This window comes from Opisthorchis viverrini, assembly GCF_000715545.1.
Source record: "Opisthorchis viverrini unplaced genomic scaffold opera_v5_435, whole genome shotgun sequence".
Classification (NCBI taxonomy): domain Eukaryota; kingdom Metazoa; phylum Platyhelminthes; class Trematoda; order Opisthorchiida; family Opisthorchiidae; genus Opisthorchis; species Opisthorchis viverrini.
The window spans coordinates 88,898-108,900 of NW_008752098.1; the positions used below are offsets into that span (position 1 = coordinate 88,898).

Here is a 20,003-nt window from a genome sequence, read left to right on the forward strand (position 1 = left end):
TGTACGCCGGTGCTTTGAAAGTGTCTATTTGTTCGGAAACATGTCAGTCATTTTGGTAATGCTGAATGAAAATGACTTGAGTAACGGTGAAAACCCCACCGTGGATCAACAAATATAGTAACAAACTGTGAGTAAACCGCCCTGCGGCACAGAACGCAACATGGATTGGTGATTCAACAGCTTCATACGAGCATACCACGCCGACAAAGAAGCTCATTGGGTCGATAACTAATGGGGGCTTAAGCAACACTGATCACGTATTTAATTACTAAAACAATCTGAAAAACGGGGAAGCGCCACAGGGTTCATCCCTATCAGAGATCATCGGAGGATAGGTGTTGGAACTGAGTGAAGAAACGGGACAAGAGGGGAACAACATTTGACGCAGTTACCTAGGGAATCCCTGAGCACATTCGTTAGTGTACATAAATTTTCTAAACAACATAGTGTCGTAAGAGCAAACCGTTAACTAGTGCTTGCAGAATGATCTAACTCAGAAGTTTGCTTCGCCTGAGTACATATGAAGAGAATACACACACACAGACACACTGAAATACAGGAACTAACTCACTCTGACCCGGGTCACATTCGAGGCAGCGTGTTTTCCGGAGGAAAGGAGTAAAAGAATCTGACAGGCGACCCTTCAATATGGATAGCTTTACTGTGGGATCGAACGTTGGAGTGGACATCGAATGGTGGAATCAAAATGATCAGAATGATAAGAAATTGTTTTGGACAGTCACACTTGTAGCGAATTACGAGGCATGATTTAATAAGCATCCACCTGCCCAAAGAAGTATGGAATTTTTACAGCCCGGATCGTTGAAAATATTTGAGATATCATAGCGAGATGATCACATACTACTTGCACTGTCTTCCACGTTAATAAGAAATCAGGGTTCCCATGGCACAATCTTAACCTCCACATCACTGAGAATTACACCCGAGAACTCTATCCGGAGTAGTAGGGGAAAATTTAAAACGCTTCGCAGTCCAAAAAAGTAAAGCATTTCAGCTGGGGTTTCTCGCTTCTTAACCCAGCAGTTGTTTCTACAACCCCATTAGGTCCAACAACTCATTCCGAACTTTATACACGAAACCGAACGATTTCATACTAGATGCCAACCACATCGTTCCATTCGATCGAGCGCTTATCCTGAAAGTTACCATTTTTCATGCCAATTGAGTAAGTTACTGCAAATGAAATCAAGTAGCTAGAATTAATCAGACTTAAAATCGAGGGCGCTACAACCTACAGATATCCACTGCATCCTGAGGAACTCAAAGCAGTTTGAACCAGTTGCCCTAATATTTTAGTGAATTCTTTCCAGGTATAATGACAACCGAAAAAATGGTTTTGTCCATCCTCGTAGCTGGCATTGGAGAAACACATGATTTTTTACATATCAAGAAGCTATTTGACCGGTGTACAAAAAAATGACAACTATACTTTTTCGCAATGGTGCAGTCAAGTTGTACTGAGAAACAAGCATACAGGAGACTAAATCAGGTCGAAGTTCAAAATTATTTTCTTCGAATAAGCAAGGACAAGGGATTAACTGTGATTTATCAACTTTCGCAGCTGCTCTCATTGGTTGGTGAACAGTTAGTGCGCAAAGATCATGTGATTTATCAGCTTTCGCTGCTGCTCTCATTGTCTGGTTGGTGAACAGTTAGTGCGCAAAGATCACATTAGACTAAGCGGAGTGCGAATGGGTTTTTGTGTTCTAAAATGATCTAACTCACTTAAAAAGAAAGATTTGGGTTATGAGGCCAGGTAATATCTGCAGGACCAGTCCAAAGGAAGTATACTTGGTTTCATCTGCTTAGGGAGTTACGTCAGATGACCCAACAGGAACGCTTCCCAAAATCAGATATGAACCACAAAACAGATCCTTGGCGGCATGCCACAGTGAGGAACTCTAAAAGGAAATTCTAGAAACGTTGGAACTGAACATTCTACGAAATGGTTACCGCCGCCCTTTGCTGAATGCATTATCAGTTTTCCGTAGACATTAATCGCGGTTAAGACCACGTAGACTAGTGAACGGATACATTACTGGAAAACAAGAGAGCTTAGAAACCGCATGTTTCTTACTGCTCAGTGGATGCCAACGACTAACATGTACCCCAGATGACTAGTCAGCGAGCCTGTGGTCCACTTGGTATAACCTGCCTTGGTCTGACGCGTTCCAACCACGATTTGATTGGTGTCCTGTATCTCGTTCCTGCAGTTGCTCACGTAATCCGTGTAAACCACATGAATTCATCTGCTGTCAGGTTTCCACGGTCTAAGTAATAGTATGTAATTTGTATGGACTGGTCAGGAAGCAGATACCTCGTAGATAAACTCCGCCATGTCGCGCTGTTCAATCTACCGATTTCCGGCCTGAGAGATATGCCGATCAATCGCTCGCCGGAGAAATTGTCGCTGAATATTACGTAATATGGTGACCGATCCGGTGATGACGTACTACCCAGGTGCCGCTTGACTGTGTTTCAGTTTGATTTCAAACAAGTGTACACCAACAGTCATTGCCGCAACTCGTAGCTTACACCATTTTGCGAGCTGTCTATTGGTTTACCCAGTTAAATTTTCAATCTGAAATCTGTGTGGGTAACTTAGCTAACAATCAGGATTCCGAAGACGCATTATCTTGGCGACACCGAATACGCTTCAAAAGAACGCAAGCTTCCGAAGACTGGAGCGGAAAAATAATGGTTATGGCACTTAGACCAGTATAAACGTGAAGCAGCTCACAAACAGGCACCTAGTCAGCCCGTATGAAGCTACTCACCGTAGACCAGATATCCGTGATCACAGGTGACCACTTCTGAGTGCTAATATCTGGCTTTAATCTCGTTTGTCAAATGGATTTTAAAGACTGTTTCAACATCCAGCGATGCTATTCGAAATAACGATCTCACTAGGAGGATCTCTCATGTGGGCTCTTGTGATGTACAAAAGCTGAATTGATCACCGAAAAAATGCGCATAATCTGCTGCCACTCTATTCTCATACAGATCGTCGGTGATACCAGACTAAGTATACTTGACCTTTCAGCCATCCTCAACAGGCATATCAATATCAAATCTGGTTATTCCGCACCGGCAGACAACTCCCCTGAAGCTTTTGGTCCAACAGACTGCAACCGTTAATCGTTGACGCAACCGGAGTGACACGGCCGGCTAGTAGCTCATGAAGAGCGAAACCGATACAATTATTCCGTCTAAAGGTCATCCTTGAGTAACACATGACAAGCATTATTGAGAGGATTGGTAGCATAAAAACTATGCATTCGAAGATACAAAGATGAAAAAATCAAGAGGTAATAAGGGTTCAGTGACCCGGTGATCAAAGAGCCACATCGGAGAGTTGAATATCTACGCAAGGTAACGTTACAGATGGAAGATCGCTCAACACCTATCCACTCGGTTCGGCAGAAGTTACAGATGTCCGATTTGTTACTCGAAGGATCCAGATATACAACTTTCATGAAAGGCATTCGAAGGACTACGTTTTGCGCCGAGTCGTGTCGGTTTCGAGTCTTCCTATGAGTTGCTGCGCGTTGTATTTCAGCCACACTGTCTTTAACCGGTATCTCAAACATGAAAGTTCGAACTGTTGGCTTACGTTACAATCCCTCAGGCTCTAGTTAACAAGTAAATCTGGGCCAAAGGCACAGAGTACTCTCCTTGTCGTGACGCATCCTGGGGAGTAACAATCCTTTTAGGAAAATAGTATCACTTTTTATGAAGTCTTGTTCCCTCGAAATAGAACTGCAACGGAATAAAACGCCGTGACTAGCATATCATCCCCTGAGTTGGGTCCCTGTTGATACTAAAAGGTACATTTGTGTTAAAATGATGAACAGTGCGCAACTCCTGCGCACCCTCAATCCGAAGAGCCAATATCATGGCAAAATACACATCGCTCAATCGAATCCATTAGGTTGAACAATAAGCAAAGTACAAATTAATCATTTGACAACTGTTTCATCAAATTATATCATTGACCTATGGCCCCTATTCGGGGAACAGGTGATGTCCAACACCGAAGTATGCCTCCGGGATGAAATATTTCAAGGTAATTGAACATCACGCCCCTCTTTGTGAGCTCGTGCCTAAGCCTCCGAACTACTCTGAAGTAAGGAAGACGATCATATTTAGATACAATACGACGTCACCTATGGGTGTCGATATTTCGTAGCTGGTTTTACAGCCTTCCTTGTCACTTGATACAATGCGTAATCCAAGAAACCAGGTCAAAATGTCCATACGGAGACAAACGGTGTCTCTCGAGATGCGCACTGGCGACGATTCCCAATAGAGATGAAACAGGTGTACAGTGCTTCTCGGCTTTTCGTCATAGATCGGTCTCACTTACAGCACGAAATCAAGTACAAATAATCATTTGACAACTGTTTCATCAAATTATATCATTGACCTATGGCCCCTATTCGGGGAACAGGTGATGTCCAACACCGAAGTATGCCTCCGGGATGAAATATTTCAAGGTAATTGAACATCACGCCCCTCTTTGTGAGCTCGTGCCTAAGCCTCCGAACTACTCTGAAGTAAGGAAGACGATCATATTTAGATACAATACGACGTCACCTATGGGTGTCGATATTTCGTAGCTGGTTTTACAGCCTTCCTTGTCACTTGATACAATGCGTAATCCAAGAAACCAGGTCAAAATGTCCATACGGAGACAAACGGTGTCTCTCGAGATGCGCACTGGCGACGATTCCCAATAGAGATGAAACAGGTGTACAGTGCTTCTCGGCTTTTCGTCATAGATCGGTCTCACTTACAGCACGAAATCTCCACAAGAAACCCAAATCTCCCCACACTGCCAACAGACAATGCACTAGACCTGGTCTGCTGATATTTAGTCAGTAAGGCCCAAAACAAAATACATTACCTGGGAAACCATCTATTAGAGAGCGTGTCTTCCTAATGGCAACAAAACATTCTGCGATGAATGTGCTAATAAGTGGTGAATATCCAAAGGATAAGCAGACGACGAATAAAGCATGGCACCATATTTTAATTGGCCCGGTCGCAACATAAAGCAGGAACACCTAGAAAGTTGGACACCGCGGCCTAATTGCTCGAGGTAGTGCATGATATAGGGTGGGATCTGCTGACATAAAAACTTCAGCTCCTGAAATCCGTGAGGCAATCTTAGATGCGCCAGGTTTTTTTCAGCACACCGCCCGAATCTTCTATATCATAAGTTGCATGAGAAAAAACACTGTGGGGCATTGACTCGTATGTGACATCAGATGGAAAAGGACCGGTGTGTTATGCAAAGAAACTGGAAATAACAAGTCGAGTTGCAAAAATGACATAGAACAAAAAGATAAAAAAGCTGGCTTTAAATTATCACAATCGTCCAAAAAATCGGGCTCCTGTATAATGGGTTGCTTGACTAGGATAACACCTGTTATTGGCGGCACTGAGCATTGATAGCACGAGCGACGATCATCCTCCGTATCTCACTTGTGCCGGCACCGATTTCGTACAGCTTGGCGTCACGTAATATGCGCCCCACTGGATAATCTTCTGTATAGCCGTTACCACCTATGGGAAGAATAAGTGACTTCATGTATAGAATCCACACATAAAGATTAGGAAACAGCTGGTACACAAGTGAGTACCATATACGCGATTACATGAGAGAGGACATAATGGTTCCTGAGTTCGCAACTACGAGGAATAATACTCAATGAATGAAATACGGTACAATTCTGAAGAAAATACGGTCGAAGGTTTCGGGGAGAATAAATCAAACGCGCGGATGGGCGTCCAGCACAGTAGTGCGTTTCTACGATGAACTCTAGTATAGCAGAGGAGCATATGGTTGAACAGTTGGAGCCATAACGTGTTCCACCTTGTATCCATTATACTACTAAGGGATACAGGTCGGTCTAACTGACAACTTGGTACGATGGTTCAGTGGTTGGAGTGCGAATTTACTGACCGGAAGGCTATGGGTTCGAACCCGACCTCTGCCTCTCGACTTCCCCTCTCTAGACTTGGGCAACTTGGCAATATCCCAGCCCTAGTGCTTCGTTCGGGTGACATGGCAGCTGGGTACCGAAAAAGTGTCACAGCTCAACGATTTGTCTTATTATTATCAGGAATGGCTGGCGATATGGTATGCGCCTGAAGTAGATGGGGAGCTGAACGAGTCGGCTGTGAAAAAGTAGGCGCATTAGGTTATGCTCTTATTAAGTGAGCAACATGGATGATTCATCAGCAGTACGAAAGGAAGGCACTGGGCAACCGAAATGCTATCACCAATAATGGACAAAACGGAGACCCAAAGTAGAAAAGTTCCTTGATACAACAATAAGTAGATGAATTATTAACGGTCATAAGGTAAAATGAAACAAATATACTGCTGGATACTTCATTTGGGTGATATGGAGAGCTTCGGATGAGCTTCCGGTCCGTGATGCCCTGCAGCTAAAAGCGCAGTGCAACGGCCGTTAATATTGAGTACCAAGACCAAAGGCACAATTCTACCGACAGTGGATACACCGCTCCAAACACCTATCGAGTTTTGGCCGGTTCAAATGGGACCATTTTTAATGAACGGTTCTCAAAAGTAAAAAAGAAGCGATCTTTTATCAACAGACAGGTATTCAGAGCTATTTATTTCCCTACCTGGACAGACGTCTCATTGGCATCTGATCTTTCATCCCGACAACAACCCAGGTGACACCATCAGTGCCCTCAAACGAGCTACCAATGTTTCAACATGGTGTCGGTGTTTAAGATTATCGTGATGCTTATTTTTCAACTGTGTCAAGACGTCGTTTGGCTCTAATACCCTATCTGTGCCTAGCTGCCGTACCACCGAAGGAAACCCAAGCCTGGACAGTAGCATCCGAGATGCCGGGGTTGGGTTCGAGCAGCGCACCGTCCGGTTAGTGAGCTCGCTCATTAACCACGGAGTTGTCTAGAGGTCATTATGTTAAGACAGCCATAATTAACTCGGAGTGAATCATCTGGTCCGGCGGCACTGCTGCCAGCTGTGTTCAATAACTCGATATTTTTATTGTTGCCGTAGAGGCATAATTGGGTTGTGAACAGCACCAGGTATCACCTTCCCAAAAACGTCGTAGTGAATTGAGGATGGTGATCCAAAAGAAACTCCAAATTAACCTTCACTGTGAAATGGATCGTAATAAGAACATAGTTGTTGTAATCCTGGCGGAAACTATGTAAGATGAGATCATCCACCAAACAAACAACGTACCCAGTATTTGAATAGCATCCAAAGCAACTTGAGTGGCTGCTTCGGCATTATGAAGGATGAGGTTTGCGCACTCCATGTTCACAGGTCCCGCCTTCTGACCAATACGGAGCTGACTGCCTCCATTCTCGATCTCATCCATGACCCGCGCCAGTGTGTACAAATAGACCCGACTGACTTGCAGCCGAGTATACATGTCAGCCATTTTTCCCTGAATGAGACCGAACTCTGATATTGGTTTGCCGAATGCATGACGTTGTTGGGCGTAGTGGAACGCAACGTCACATGCGGCTTGCATCAGACCAACTGGACCGGCAGCCAAAACCAGACGTTCAATATCGAGGCCGGACATGAGGACATGTAGCCCTTCGTTCAGTTTTCCCAGAAGATTGGAACCTAGTTAGAAATAAGTAAAAGAAAAGTCTTCCTCAGATATGCTAACAACTACTGTCTACAATGCTCAGCTGCCTATCCCATCTCCCCAAACCATCAGTGAACGAAACTGTGGCAGCTATAATCACTGTATGGTAGGTGCGCGGTTCTTATAACTGATGATGATTATACTAACAGAAAGTTCATACGGTTAAACGAACTTATGAATTACCGGTACTAACATCTTATATTCATAGGCAGCACCCCCGATAAAAACGGATCAATATAGGGTTTATACTACTCTTCTGGAAAGGAAAAGTGAGTGGCAGTCAAAAGGGATTGGTGTCATTTATGCCGAAACGCAACAAACGCAAGATTGTTCTTAATTAAAACGATCCAATCAGCTAGCGAACACTCGCTCCCCTCCACTTTGTCCACTAGCGATAGTTAACCGTTCCGATCATAGAGGTACTTGAGCAGCATTGTGTTCTTCATTCACGGAAACCAGGAACACCATCAACCAAGGTGTATCGGCCATGGACTAAGAATGCCGAAACACCATTTATCGAGACAGGTCTTGTTCTCGGCGCAAACTGCAAGTTAGACAAGCATGACGTGGCAGAAGGGAGTGAAAGAAATTACGGAGAGTTTGGGTGTTGCTGGTGCGGCACGCCTTCCAGGATGGGTTCCCCAAGACCCTTCACGCCCATGGCTGGAGACAGTGGAAGAAATGGTGGCTGATCGATGTTAGTGACGTTCGTGCTGTCATATTTCCAGATTGTCTGATTTAACGTTTGGAGGCGTAGGCAACTCAGAACGCTCGCGATAGGCCAGCATCAGTTCTCCTCCGTCAACCGCACTCTTTCTCTTCTATTCACTCTAGGGCCTTAAATATAATTATGGTCGTGCGGAAGTGAAGCGTCGGTGTCAATAAATCAAAAGCGATCTAAGTAGCTGGATATATAGCTTTTACGGGTGCTCAACATCCGGCAAAAGTTCGAAACATTATCCGATGCGTGTAGGTCATCAACCACAGTTGGATTAAGTTCAAATACAGGGAGACAGTGTTCGTTCAAAACAAGGAGCCAAGATTTCCATAAATTGAAAAGAACCAAAAGTAGGCCGTTGTCTGTCGACAAACCGAGGTGTTCGACACTAGTAAAAAACTTACAAACCTACGTATAGCACGGTGCAGGCAGCTGGTCTGCTCACTACTTTCAGGCCGTTGAGCAGTTTCAAGCGAGGTTTCGTTCTGCAAGTGAAATCAATCTGTCAAAAAGCCAAGGAGCGTCGTACAGCTGTCTCATCCTTAGTGCGAATCGTCACCTGCGACATCCCGGCTAGTAGTCGAACCCTAAGCCGTTCGACACAAGCTGGGTGATCAGCAGTGTGGTCAACTCGCATCTGGACATGATAGCGTTGCTCACCCCACAACCACAGAATTCACGTCACATGCTGACTGACTCCTCAGGTGGCGATTAGCCTGACAGAATGTTCTCACATTTTCCTCACCTCTCAATAGTCCATCTAGGTTGAGTGAAACAATTGCATGTTTAAGCTACAATTTCACAACGCTTGGTCAACCTGTCTTACGCGACGATCCAATGAGAAACAGACTGGGTTGGTCAGTATATCTATTCCTACAAATGTTTAACAGGAGCGAGGATTCACACCCTAAGCTACCTTCCAAGTGAGCTTGATCTCGCTCAGTACGAGACTACGGACGTCCGTACCGGTTTTTGCAACGAAACGTGATACCTACTGGATAAAATCCGTGGAATGCTGATGTCACTGTATCTCTGTCCCCCAAATAAGGTTGCGTGATGAGTAGACTGTTGGGACGGGAATTCACTACGGTACGCATTGCTTGCTCGAAATTAGGAATCACTTATACTATTCGTCCATTGATGAAACGAGTGTTTGCAGACGAACTCTTGTCGAACCGGTTCCGTGTGTTCATTTACCCCTGTTGAGAAAGTTATACTGACATCAAGACGAAAACCTTGTCGATAAGGGCGTCTAGCACAACCCCTCTTGGCTTACCAGGTAACAGCTCGGTTTCGGTGTATGTGCTAGGAAGATCACGGAAAGCATCGCCAAAATGTACTGGTATCTGCAAACCGATAAGAAGAATCTTTACATGCATCAGACATAACCGTAGGTGTTTATATGTCGCGGCATCCAAGTTATGGATGGTTTGTACTGTATGTATGCCGATAACCGACGAGTTGAAGAACAAACGAGTGCACGGAAGTCGGATGCATTCCTTTGTCTACTTCGTGTGACATAAACAGCTGACTGTGACAATGGGTCACTTTAAATAACACGTGTATTTGGAATTTTCAAGTCATCCACTGGCGGTTTCGGAACCTGAGATATTTATGCCGTCAGCCGGTAGGTGATAAGCAGGACCTGAAAGAAGCTATGTTCTCGCCTGTACACTTCCTGCTTTCCAGTGCGTCCACTAAAGATTGTAACCAGGGCTTAATTCTTCATTTGGTCTGATGGACTGATTGCAGCTCTCATCTTAGGTGAGTAGGATACCGCATCGGCTGACAACACTAATCGATTTCGGGAACACACAAAGAAACAAGGAAATGCACCAAAAATACCATTTCTTTTTCTACGTAGAATGAACTTCAATAAAAGAACCCCGGATGGTTGAAGCAGGCTGGTTTATTCTACCAAACAGGTGGAAGTGAGATTTGTTGTGAGAGCTACGCAAGACGATGAGCTGAAATACAGAAGTACATGGAATTCTATGTTCATTCGCTCAGACGTCAACTGTCTAATTATGTTTTCATTCGGTCGCTGTCCATAGGTGCCGGCCGGAAAGTTCACTTAGTCCCACTTATCTTCGATTCTGTCAATGGGGAAAGAAGGGGGTGTAACCCAGTAAAGCAAACGTGACCAACTGGTCAAGTCCGCTAATCGGGGTGTATTTCTTTTTTTGGTAACACAGCACGTGCTTAATCAACCTGTAAGTGAAGTAAGCTTATGTGGGAAACCCGAGAATCGCAGCGGAACTTCTTCAGCTTAAAGGAAGTTTATCCGCAATGTTATCTCACGATTCTCTGGTCAGTTTTCTAATAAGAATGTAACAGCCGTACATTGCTTATCAGTCCTTAAATATGGTCTGGTTTCACCTAAGGGAGCAAATCCGGGTTTGAATCCGGTTGATTGCTTTAACTTTCAATCCCAGTACTGAATGGCATTCATCAGCGTCAACCATTGAATTCAACAGAAGGAGCAATACAATGATGACGACACGCTGATCTCAGATAAGCCACTAAGAAATGATGGTGATGGTGGTGTGATTTCGTCCTGCCAGTGAAGCCAATCTATGTTGGAAAGCCGAGAAGCACTGTACATCTGTCTCATCCTCGTTTGAAATTATCAGCAGTGCTGATATCACAAAACTTAGAGAGCTTCGAACCCATAACCTTTCGACCAGTTGGCGAACACTTAATCGTATGACCACAAGCGACTGATCAGCAGTGTGATTAGTTCTCACTTGGATAGGACATAGTGCACTCACCCTTCAATGACGGAAACTACTTCACGTGGTCACGTATTGATTGACTCCTCGGGTGACTACTTCTGAAAAGTAAGTTCTACTCGTGTGAAAGTATTTTTCCTCTAAGCTATTTGTTGATTGGTAGCGATAGGAAGAGATCTAGTCAAAAGGAAGTAGCTAAGAGTTGAGAAAAATGGCTCGGAGATCAGGATTGTATTGGGTTAGCGACTCCGCTGAATTTGCCACTGGTTAGAAGTACCGACGTGTCTGATTCTGGAGTATCCACCTAGGAAAAGGACTACCGCTTTGTTGCGGGCAAGTCATGCCTCCTAACCGCGCTTTTAGACAACCCACGTTTCAACCATATCATGAAGCGGTCCAGAGACCAATCCCTTCAACAAAGACCATTCAACCGGTTATCTTTCCAGAGAAAACTTGTGAACCTGAATATCCAGCACATTATAGGAAATCGAGCAGGTGTGGCTGACCGGAGGTTAGAGTGAACACCAGTCGAAATTGTAAATCATTGGATGAGTACATTCTCTTCTTGTTACCCGAGTGAGTGACCAGGCGTAAGTCAGCTGGGCCACTGCTCCGTCACTCAACAGTGGAAGACTTTGGAATCGACTCATCCATAGCAAACACAGTTGCAATGATACACACGCAAAAGTTGTACAGGAGTAACTTAAAAAAAACAACCGCCCGAAACAAGTAGGAAAAACGCGAGTGGTGTTAATGGCATAGAATGAGTGTCATTCATGTCTCGGAAACTGCTGCGTTCATGCAATCTATCCAAGTAGCCATCAACCTTGCGTTCCAACAAGCATTCACCGTCAATAACAGAGTACATCAATACACACACCAAGTGGCAGAAAACGAAATAGTGCACCAAATATCAAGAGCCTGTGGGGGATTACCAACTACCAGTAAAGAATGCGAAAAGCAAAACAAAGCCCTCCGCTTACTGGGAACTACGCAATCTTCGAAAATTATTTCACTCGTCGGAGAACCTCGCATGCCCAACTTCTTCAGTTTCTTTCCAACTGAGAATCCAGGAGTGGACTGAAAAGAGAAATGTTTCACCATGTTTTAGGCTCTCCGGCTTTGAAACAGTAGATAAGCAAGATCACCAGACTTGACACACTCAAAGGTAAGCACTGTAGAGATGATGAATATGCATATGAAGTCTTCTTGTGCACGAAGAATGGCAAAGGCACTGGGAGAATCACAATTACTCGACGAGATACTGGCCTTTCACCACAGCTCTTTCAAGTATGGGTGCCCCGGTTAAAATAATAGGGTAAACCAAAAAGTGCCTTGATAGAAATCTGAAGATGAAGGTGCGCAGTGCTTCGCGTTCTGTGTCAAAGGTTGAAACACCATCATTTCACATCAGTTTTTCTTCGGTCTCCGACTGAAACCCTATGAATTCAATGGATATCAACCAAATAATCAATACCTCAACTGTAACACCTTTTCGACGCCATGCTGAGGTTGGGTTTGAACCACGGGCCTTCCGATCAGTAGAATCGAGCCCAACCACTGAGCCATTTCGAGGTCATTTGATGGAAACCTATCCTGAAAAATTCCAGGAGGGTCAACATATAAAAACGTGCCGTACGTAAATATGGAGACGCAAGTGAGATAGGGTTCATGCTGTGATTGCATGTACGTATTCGGTTGGGGCTCCAGGTTGTGCCCATTATCCTGATACGTGCGATATGACATCAGAGATTTCCCCTCGTTCGTTTGACGGTTCCTTGGTTATCTGGTAGCCTCGATAATAAGAAACAATCGGATCGCGGCAAGGCATGCTTCCCTGGTGCCTTGCGCATCCGTTAAACCAACAAAAGTCATTCAGTATTAACAGTAACTCAGTCAAAGTCACTCGGTAAGAAGCAACAAAAGTATTTAAAGTCCTCGTAGAAGCTTGACATGAAATCTACAGTACTAAGTTTACGGTTGAAGGATGAGACTTCAACATTCTAGAAGAAGAAAAGATACCATTGTAAGGTTAAACCAACCTACGACGCCGTTAAAATTGAGGGGTTCTCACGTTATCGGTATTGAATCTGAGTTTAATTATTCTACTGGTTTAGCTACTGGGCAGTGCACACGGGAGGGATCTTGACAGGTTCATCCACCAATTTGTCTTTACTGAATTCTCAGACCTAAGCAAAAGCAATCGAACCTAGTCAGGTAGATGTGCATTCCGTCCAAAGATTTTGAAGTATACAGTTTTCCTTAAAGAAAAGTAGAAAAGTAAAATAAGTTATCCCCTAGAGACGAATAGTTTTTATACCTAAGACGGAATGGTTTGGTTTGGTAAGAGAACCATGAAGCAGAATGCTAGAAGGGCCTTAGACGGTCTTAGACGGAAAAGAATGGAGTGGATAGTGAAAATCAAGGACAAGCCACCGCTGCGCGTGCTGATAAGCAAGTCGACAAGTAAACCCGTTGATATTCCAGTGTTTGGAAACATGCTTTAAGGATCGACTAGTCCGGAAAATACAATAGACATATAATAAAACTAGGGATTCACAATATTCTTAATTTAAGAGGGTAAACCACAAACCGAGTTGACATGCGGAGATAGTAAATCTCAAGTACCGCATCGTGGAGGATTTTGGAATTCGAACCTTATTACCAGTAAGGAGTTTGCTGCGCAAATCGTCCTGATTCCCCAGAATACCGAGCCCGACTGAAAACATCTGACAAGAACTTTTCAGTGCATTAAGTCCTCTCTGCAGATTTGCATTAGTTTGCGATGCGTCATATATATAGCCAACCCCACATCAGAGTGGATAAATCAAGGGTGAGCATGCTACTAACGTAACTTAGTGTTAGAAGCAACAAAGACAGTTAGACCTGTGTCCTTCGGGACCGATATGGATTTTCGACCGTATAGACTAGTAACTTGAATCCGGTTTGTGAACCAGTCCCTTGAAAGCTGACGGAGCCCACCATATCATCACATTTAGAAGAAACTTTAAAAAGCACTCTTCTGTCGATGTCGCCAAGCGCATAAATGTGGTCCAAGGAGAGCACCCGAACCGCCTTATTGTTACAAGTTGCTGTAGAATCAATCAACTGTATGACTAAGCGACCACATCCAGCGTCGAAGGCGCTATTCGAGGGGAGAACTGATAGAAACATTCGGGCATGATATGATATGCTTCACGCGAGCGGTGTCTTCTGCTAACTCACAGATGGTTTTGTGAAGTACGGCATACAATGTTAGTAGTAGTAAACTTTTGACAAGTATTTCACTTGACTAATTACTCGCGAGTAAGAGGGCAACTTTGTGCTCGACCCAGACAGGTGCGCTCCTAAAGCTGATGCGACGACTACCCCACAAATCCCACAGTACAATATTTTGGAACTCCTCAGAGCAGCAACCAGTGGTCATATTAGGTAAAGTGTCGAGTCCGATTTTCCAGTCTATGTGACGAAATTTACCAAGCTCATAGACACACTAAAGAAAAAACAGCAATTGTAAGTCTTATGATACCGTCAAGATCACCATCCTAGTCACCATCATCACTAGGCACAGCAATAGCTTTAAAATTAATGATTCATTGCTTCAAATTATGGAAACTGACCTCCAATCCACAACGTCTAACCACCAATGAAGGCTAATCATCCGTAATATGAGGCGGTCTGGATACAGATTCGTAATCCCCGCGCGACTCCCTCCTCCTGTCGATCACTATGTCCATATTTTGAAGATAATGACGCTGTCTTCTGCCAAGGATTAGAAAAGGTGACCAAGAAACTGCACATTCCAATTGTCCAACAGTGGACTTTGGCCTGATTATCCAATACGATCGATGTACAAATAACACCCGTCAAAAGCCCGAGATGACTACAAACGGAACTGCAAAGTGCAGTAGCCTCAGGAGTGGGACATCCAGAGAAACAGAAACATGCAGAGAAACAGTCTCTGGCAGACAGGTGGGTGACCGGCTTCGAGCCGGTTCCCCGAGAAAAGCCTAATATCCAGTGCATTATGGATCCGACTTTCGAATGAAAGACCCAGGGTGGGTACCTCAAAAAAGCACCCCTCCTCCACCTCGACAGCTTGGAAGCACCATTTGACCCTGCGGATCTTTATTCAACCAGCCTTATCCACATACCCGCCCCCACTCATCGCAAAAATGCACCGCGACCATTTCGCCTGCGAACCACTCTTCCGTCTAAAATGTCACCCAACAAAATAAACCAAAACAATACATCACTGTATTCGAAATACCTGATCTACACTGAAGCTTTCAATGTCCGTGTTCCCTCAAACTAGGCAACAGGCCTCGCTTGCTGGAACTTTGCTTCCCTCTTCTGTTGACGTATGCTGTCTCCAAAACACGCATACAATACTCCAATTCGGTCGTACACATCAAGCCCATTAGGAAAAACCCAGATGTTTCATAGTTCACTATTCGTGTATCTGGTTATCCTGATGCAATGGCTAGTGTTACCTATGGTGAAGTCGTTGCACTCAACCGAAGGGCTGGATCCCAGTACACAGTCGCATTCGCATGTACGTTTGTCTGGTTCAATCGATATCAATACAATACGATGCTGTAAACGGTGTTTGTTTTCTAAGTAAGCATACGCGCCGGCAGACTGGGGCTGGGCAGGTAAAAAATTGGATGTGTCGAACTCTGTCATGACTACTTCGGGTAGCAAGAAAGGATATCTCATCTTGGCTGGTTCTACGAAGGACGACTACGTTGAGGTGATAAATTCAGAGTTGATTATCAGGGTACGGATACTGAGCAGGGAGATTTTCAGTTGTTTGCCGAATGTCGTCTGTTCCTAATCTGCATGAACCTTCAGCAAAAATTGTCATAGTGAGTTACATGGAGGCCACAAACTGCAAGTCAGACATGGACTCAGCTAGATCGTGTGGCTGTTAGTTACCGATTGAGAGCCTCAAATAAGGATTACCGACTGACTTCGATCACGCCATGGAGCGAACTCGTTTATCAATCCGCTTTCCATTAGGATTACACGTACCAGAGCACAGCAATCCTATTTATCAATTAGCAAGGAATTATAGAAAGTAAAAGAAGCTAAGGTCCCTGTTTTTAGAAGTGTCTGTTCAAGTCATCCACCTGAACATCATCGAAACCAGTAAACCACAGTACCAGAAAAGCCATGCCCGAAATTAGAAAACACGATGGTGCACACAAATCCCTCGAAACGTCGGATCCTCAAGAACCTGGAAGCTGACAGAGGACGCTGGAGAATTGCGAAGGTCCAGTAGGAAGAGAGGCCTTACCCGTATTCAAAAGCCGCACAAGTTCAGGTAGTTTGATCGGCTATAAGAAAACACCCAAACGATTTACGGAGAAGACGGAACGGCAATTCAGTCTAAAAATTACCGTTCTGGGCAATAGGCTGAACAAGATGGAGAACTGTTCAACCGTTCCTTTCAGCACAATCTTCTAAACAACCCAAGGAGCCCCGTTCATCGATGGCTCAACCGTCCATCAGCCATTCCAGTGGGAGGCAGGAACACACCGGTACTCTGAATAGGGATCCCAGAACTCGGCTCATCAATGGTTAACGATACTGCAGGACATGGCTGAGTCACGCAGTCAGTGGCGCTCCTGCAAAATTATTGCATTCAATACGCAGCTGTCCAGCTCACCGTTTCTTCAAGCGATTGCACCTATTTCAGGTCAGTTAACTGATTAGGTCATCATCTACATTGGTTGACTGTATCTTCCTTGCTCTCTCGATCTTTGGCGACTGGAACAGCAGCAGCTGGAAACAATGTGTCCTCCATTTTACGGTTTATAGCTGAAATGCAACTCTCCGTAAGCCCTTTTATACCTCTTCTCCAAGTCATACGTTACCCAACTTGTAGCTTACATCACACTGAAGAAGGCAATCATCTCGGTGGACGACGTGGCACATGGTATGGCGGGGCCACCACGGTTGATGATGCTGGACGTTCTCCCGGACTGAAGTAATTACGATGCAAGAAAAGACGGATCTTTAACTAACCGCAACGAAGTCGTTGACAACGTTTGATACCGGCAGTGATTCTGAGATATCACCAGTCAAATACCAGAAGAGGCCTTCGATCATCGGCCGGCAGAGACCGTGTCTCACAACCACACAACAACATACTCTGGTACATGTTATCCCTGAAGCAACAACGAAAGTGAACTGACAAACGTGATCCGCGCCCTATGGATTCATGCGCTAACTGTGTTAGACACTATTTCGACAGAACTAATAGAACAATCGAGGTGTGTAAAATTCCCCGAAACCCCCATTGCTCCTCCTTGAATCTGTCTCACGTTGATTTGGCTCATTCTCTCATTCTGTGTCTGGTCGCACGGAGGAGGAATGGACGACATGCCACCGAAGCGAGCTGCTGCTCTCAGTCCGACAAATAACGCTGCCAGGCATAAGTACATTAACGGAGCCAGCGGTAAGTCATTCCATTTCGATGGTCGATATACATAGCCGAATCAATTGTTGCGACGGACAAACTGAGCCCAACCCAAACGGGTAAAACACAGGGTGTACAGGCACAATCTTCAACCCTTAGCCTAGTGAAGCAGTTGTTACTCCGGGAAACTATAGATGGAAAAAGAATGCAGAAAGGATGGAAAGGGATAAAAACCGGTGAATGGAGTCAAAGTTGTAATCCAAACCATGAATACTTTAGTGATTGTACAACGCAGAGAGGGAGGAGGGGAGAGTTATTGTGGTTCGTATATCCATTTTTGTACGGTGAGCGACAGACTCAGGGATGGTGAACTGCATAAGGCTCCAACAAGCTTCTCAGTGGTGATTCCTCGGGGAAAAATGGGGTAGTGTGAACAGCTACTGAGAATCTCAAAGACTGCAATGGTGCTGTAAGACGTCACTCATTTTCCACGGCTTTCATAGATTTATTTAACTTTAGGCGGTCTTAATTCCAGGAAGCACTAGCAAAAATGTCCGCATAAAATACATTCCGAGAATTCACAAAAATCGAAGGTGATCATACAAGAAACAAGCTCCGTTTAGAACCTATATTCGCCTCATATTATTTTGAACACCAATGTCCCTCTACGCTAGGAATACGGCCGTTTTGCACTTCAGTTCGAATACCACTATTGCTCCAGGAGCTCAGCCCATATCAGACAATGGCCTTACAAACTCAAATTTCAGTGCCGAAAAGCAACACCGCTTCCGTTTTGACGCTGAGGCCACGTGGATGCACCCGAATGGTGCCCACTGGATTTTGCTGTTTTGAAAACCAGTGAAAATTGACATACCATATAGCCGGCCAAGCTGGCATAAATTAAAGTAGATGAGCTGTCGTCAATCCATGGTGATGCGAATTGTAGGATAAACTTACGATGTGTATGGGAAATGTATGGGGTGTGAAACTTAGGACCGAAAACTGGGTGAAATGGGTCAGGGTTTATGTAGGACGGGTAAAATGTACCGATGGAAATACGTCAACACTTATAAATTTGTCCCAATGATCCAGGGTCATTGCAGAAGTTAGAAGCATTCTATAAACTCACGGTTTCGACAATGAAAGTTGATATCCCACGCCGGGAGTCAGAACTATTTGTATCAGTTCTCGCATATACAATCACCACATCGGCAACCGTTCCATTGGTAATCCAGAACTTTGAACCATTCAAAACATAATTATCGCCAACTCTGTCTGCTCTCGTCTTCATACTAACTACGTCTGATCCACTATCGACTTCGGACATTGCCAGAGCTCCGATAAGGTCGCCAGAAATTAACTGCACAAGAGAAGCAAAGGTAAACGATGGAACATTAACACTAAGGAACTAAGAAACGAGATGGCAAGAGGAGACTACGTCCAAGGTCCTGACACACTGACAGATTTCAATAGGTAGGCAGCCATATAATTAAGGAAGCTCAAATTATGATTCAGTGTTATGCGTTTCAAAATGCACTAACTGTATAACGAGAAAACAACCGAACAAAACCATCACGCACAGCAACTCACTCCTGGAAGGTATTTTTTGGCCTGTTCCTCGGTGGCGTGCCTAACAAGCTGGTTGACACAAAGATTTGAATGAGCCCCGTAACTCAAACCAACTGAACCCGATGCACGAGAAATCTCTTCCATGGCAATGCAATGAGCAAGGAGCCCGTGGTTGGTACCACCATAAGTTTCTGAACTGAATGGGGGAAAACATGAATAGAAAATTACCAGGGGCAGTTAAACCTAAAAGACCCATTTCCCCAATTTTCTTCCATAATCCCTTCGAAATTCGATTAAATTATATTCAATGAATACCTTCATATCACTTATTTTATCCTGCTGATCCGTTACTTCGGCGATGGGATAAAGTTCCTTCTCCGCAAAAGAGCGAACTGATTCCCTGAACTGCAAATATACAGCATTCGAGTGGCGCTCACCTGTTTCTGCTCGTCTGAAAAGCTATAAAGGTCGTCAGTAACAGGCAGGTGAGCGACCTGCACATTTCTCGATCGTAACACAAAGCCCGCGGATAGAGCGGCGCATCCGCGACGGAAGAGAAAATGTGACATTCTCAGGAAAAAATGGGTGACCGAAACCCAGAGAACTGCCGTATGAAATAGATGAAAGAATATACGCCCAACCATCCAGAAATTTGACGTGATGTATACTCAAATTCTAGTAGATTGTATCAAACAGAAGTCCCATACTTGAAGATCTATCTACAACGGCTGTAAACGAGGTCAGAGGGCGAGATGACTCGTGGTTAGGGCGCAAATTTACTGACCGGAAGGTCCGTGTTTCGAACCCGACCTCTGCCTCTCGACTTTCCCTGTCTAGGTTTGAGCAAAGGTCACTCCATATATATATAT

The 20,003-nt window shown here is 44.4% G+C and overlaps 1 protein-coding gene across 1 annotated transcript; it reads right to left on the reverse strand.

Moving 5' to 3' along the window:
- Positions 1–4,928: 4,928 nt before the first annotated feature.
- T265_11033 (hypothetical protein) lies at positions 4,929–19,880 on the reverse strand (the record flags this gene model as incomplete). The annotated part of the gene is made up of 5 exons (XM_009177576.1): positions 4,929–5,589; positions 7,274–7,666; positions 12,125–12,221; positions 18,695–18,925; positions 19,156–19,880. The coding sequence occupies 5 exons, from the start codon at positions 19,276–19,278 to the stop codon at positions 5,453–5,455; spliced, it is 981 nt and encodes a 326-aa protein (XP_009175840.1).
- Between the last annotated feature and the right edge of the window lie 123 nt (positions 19,881–20,003).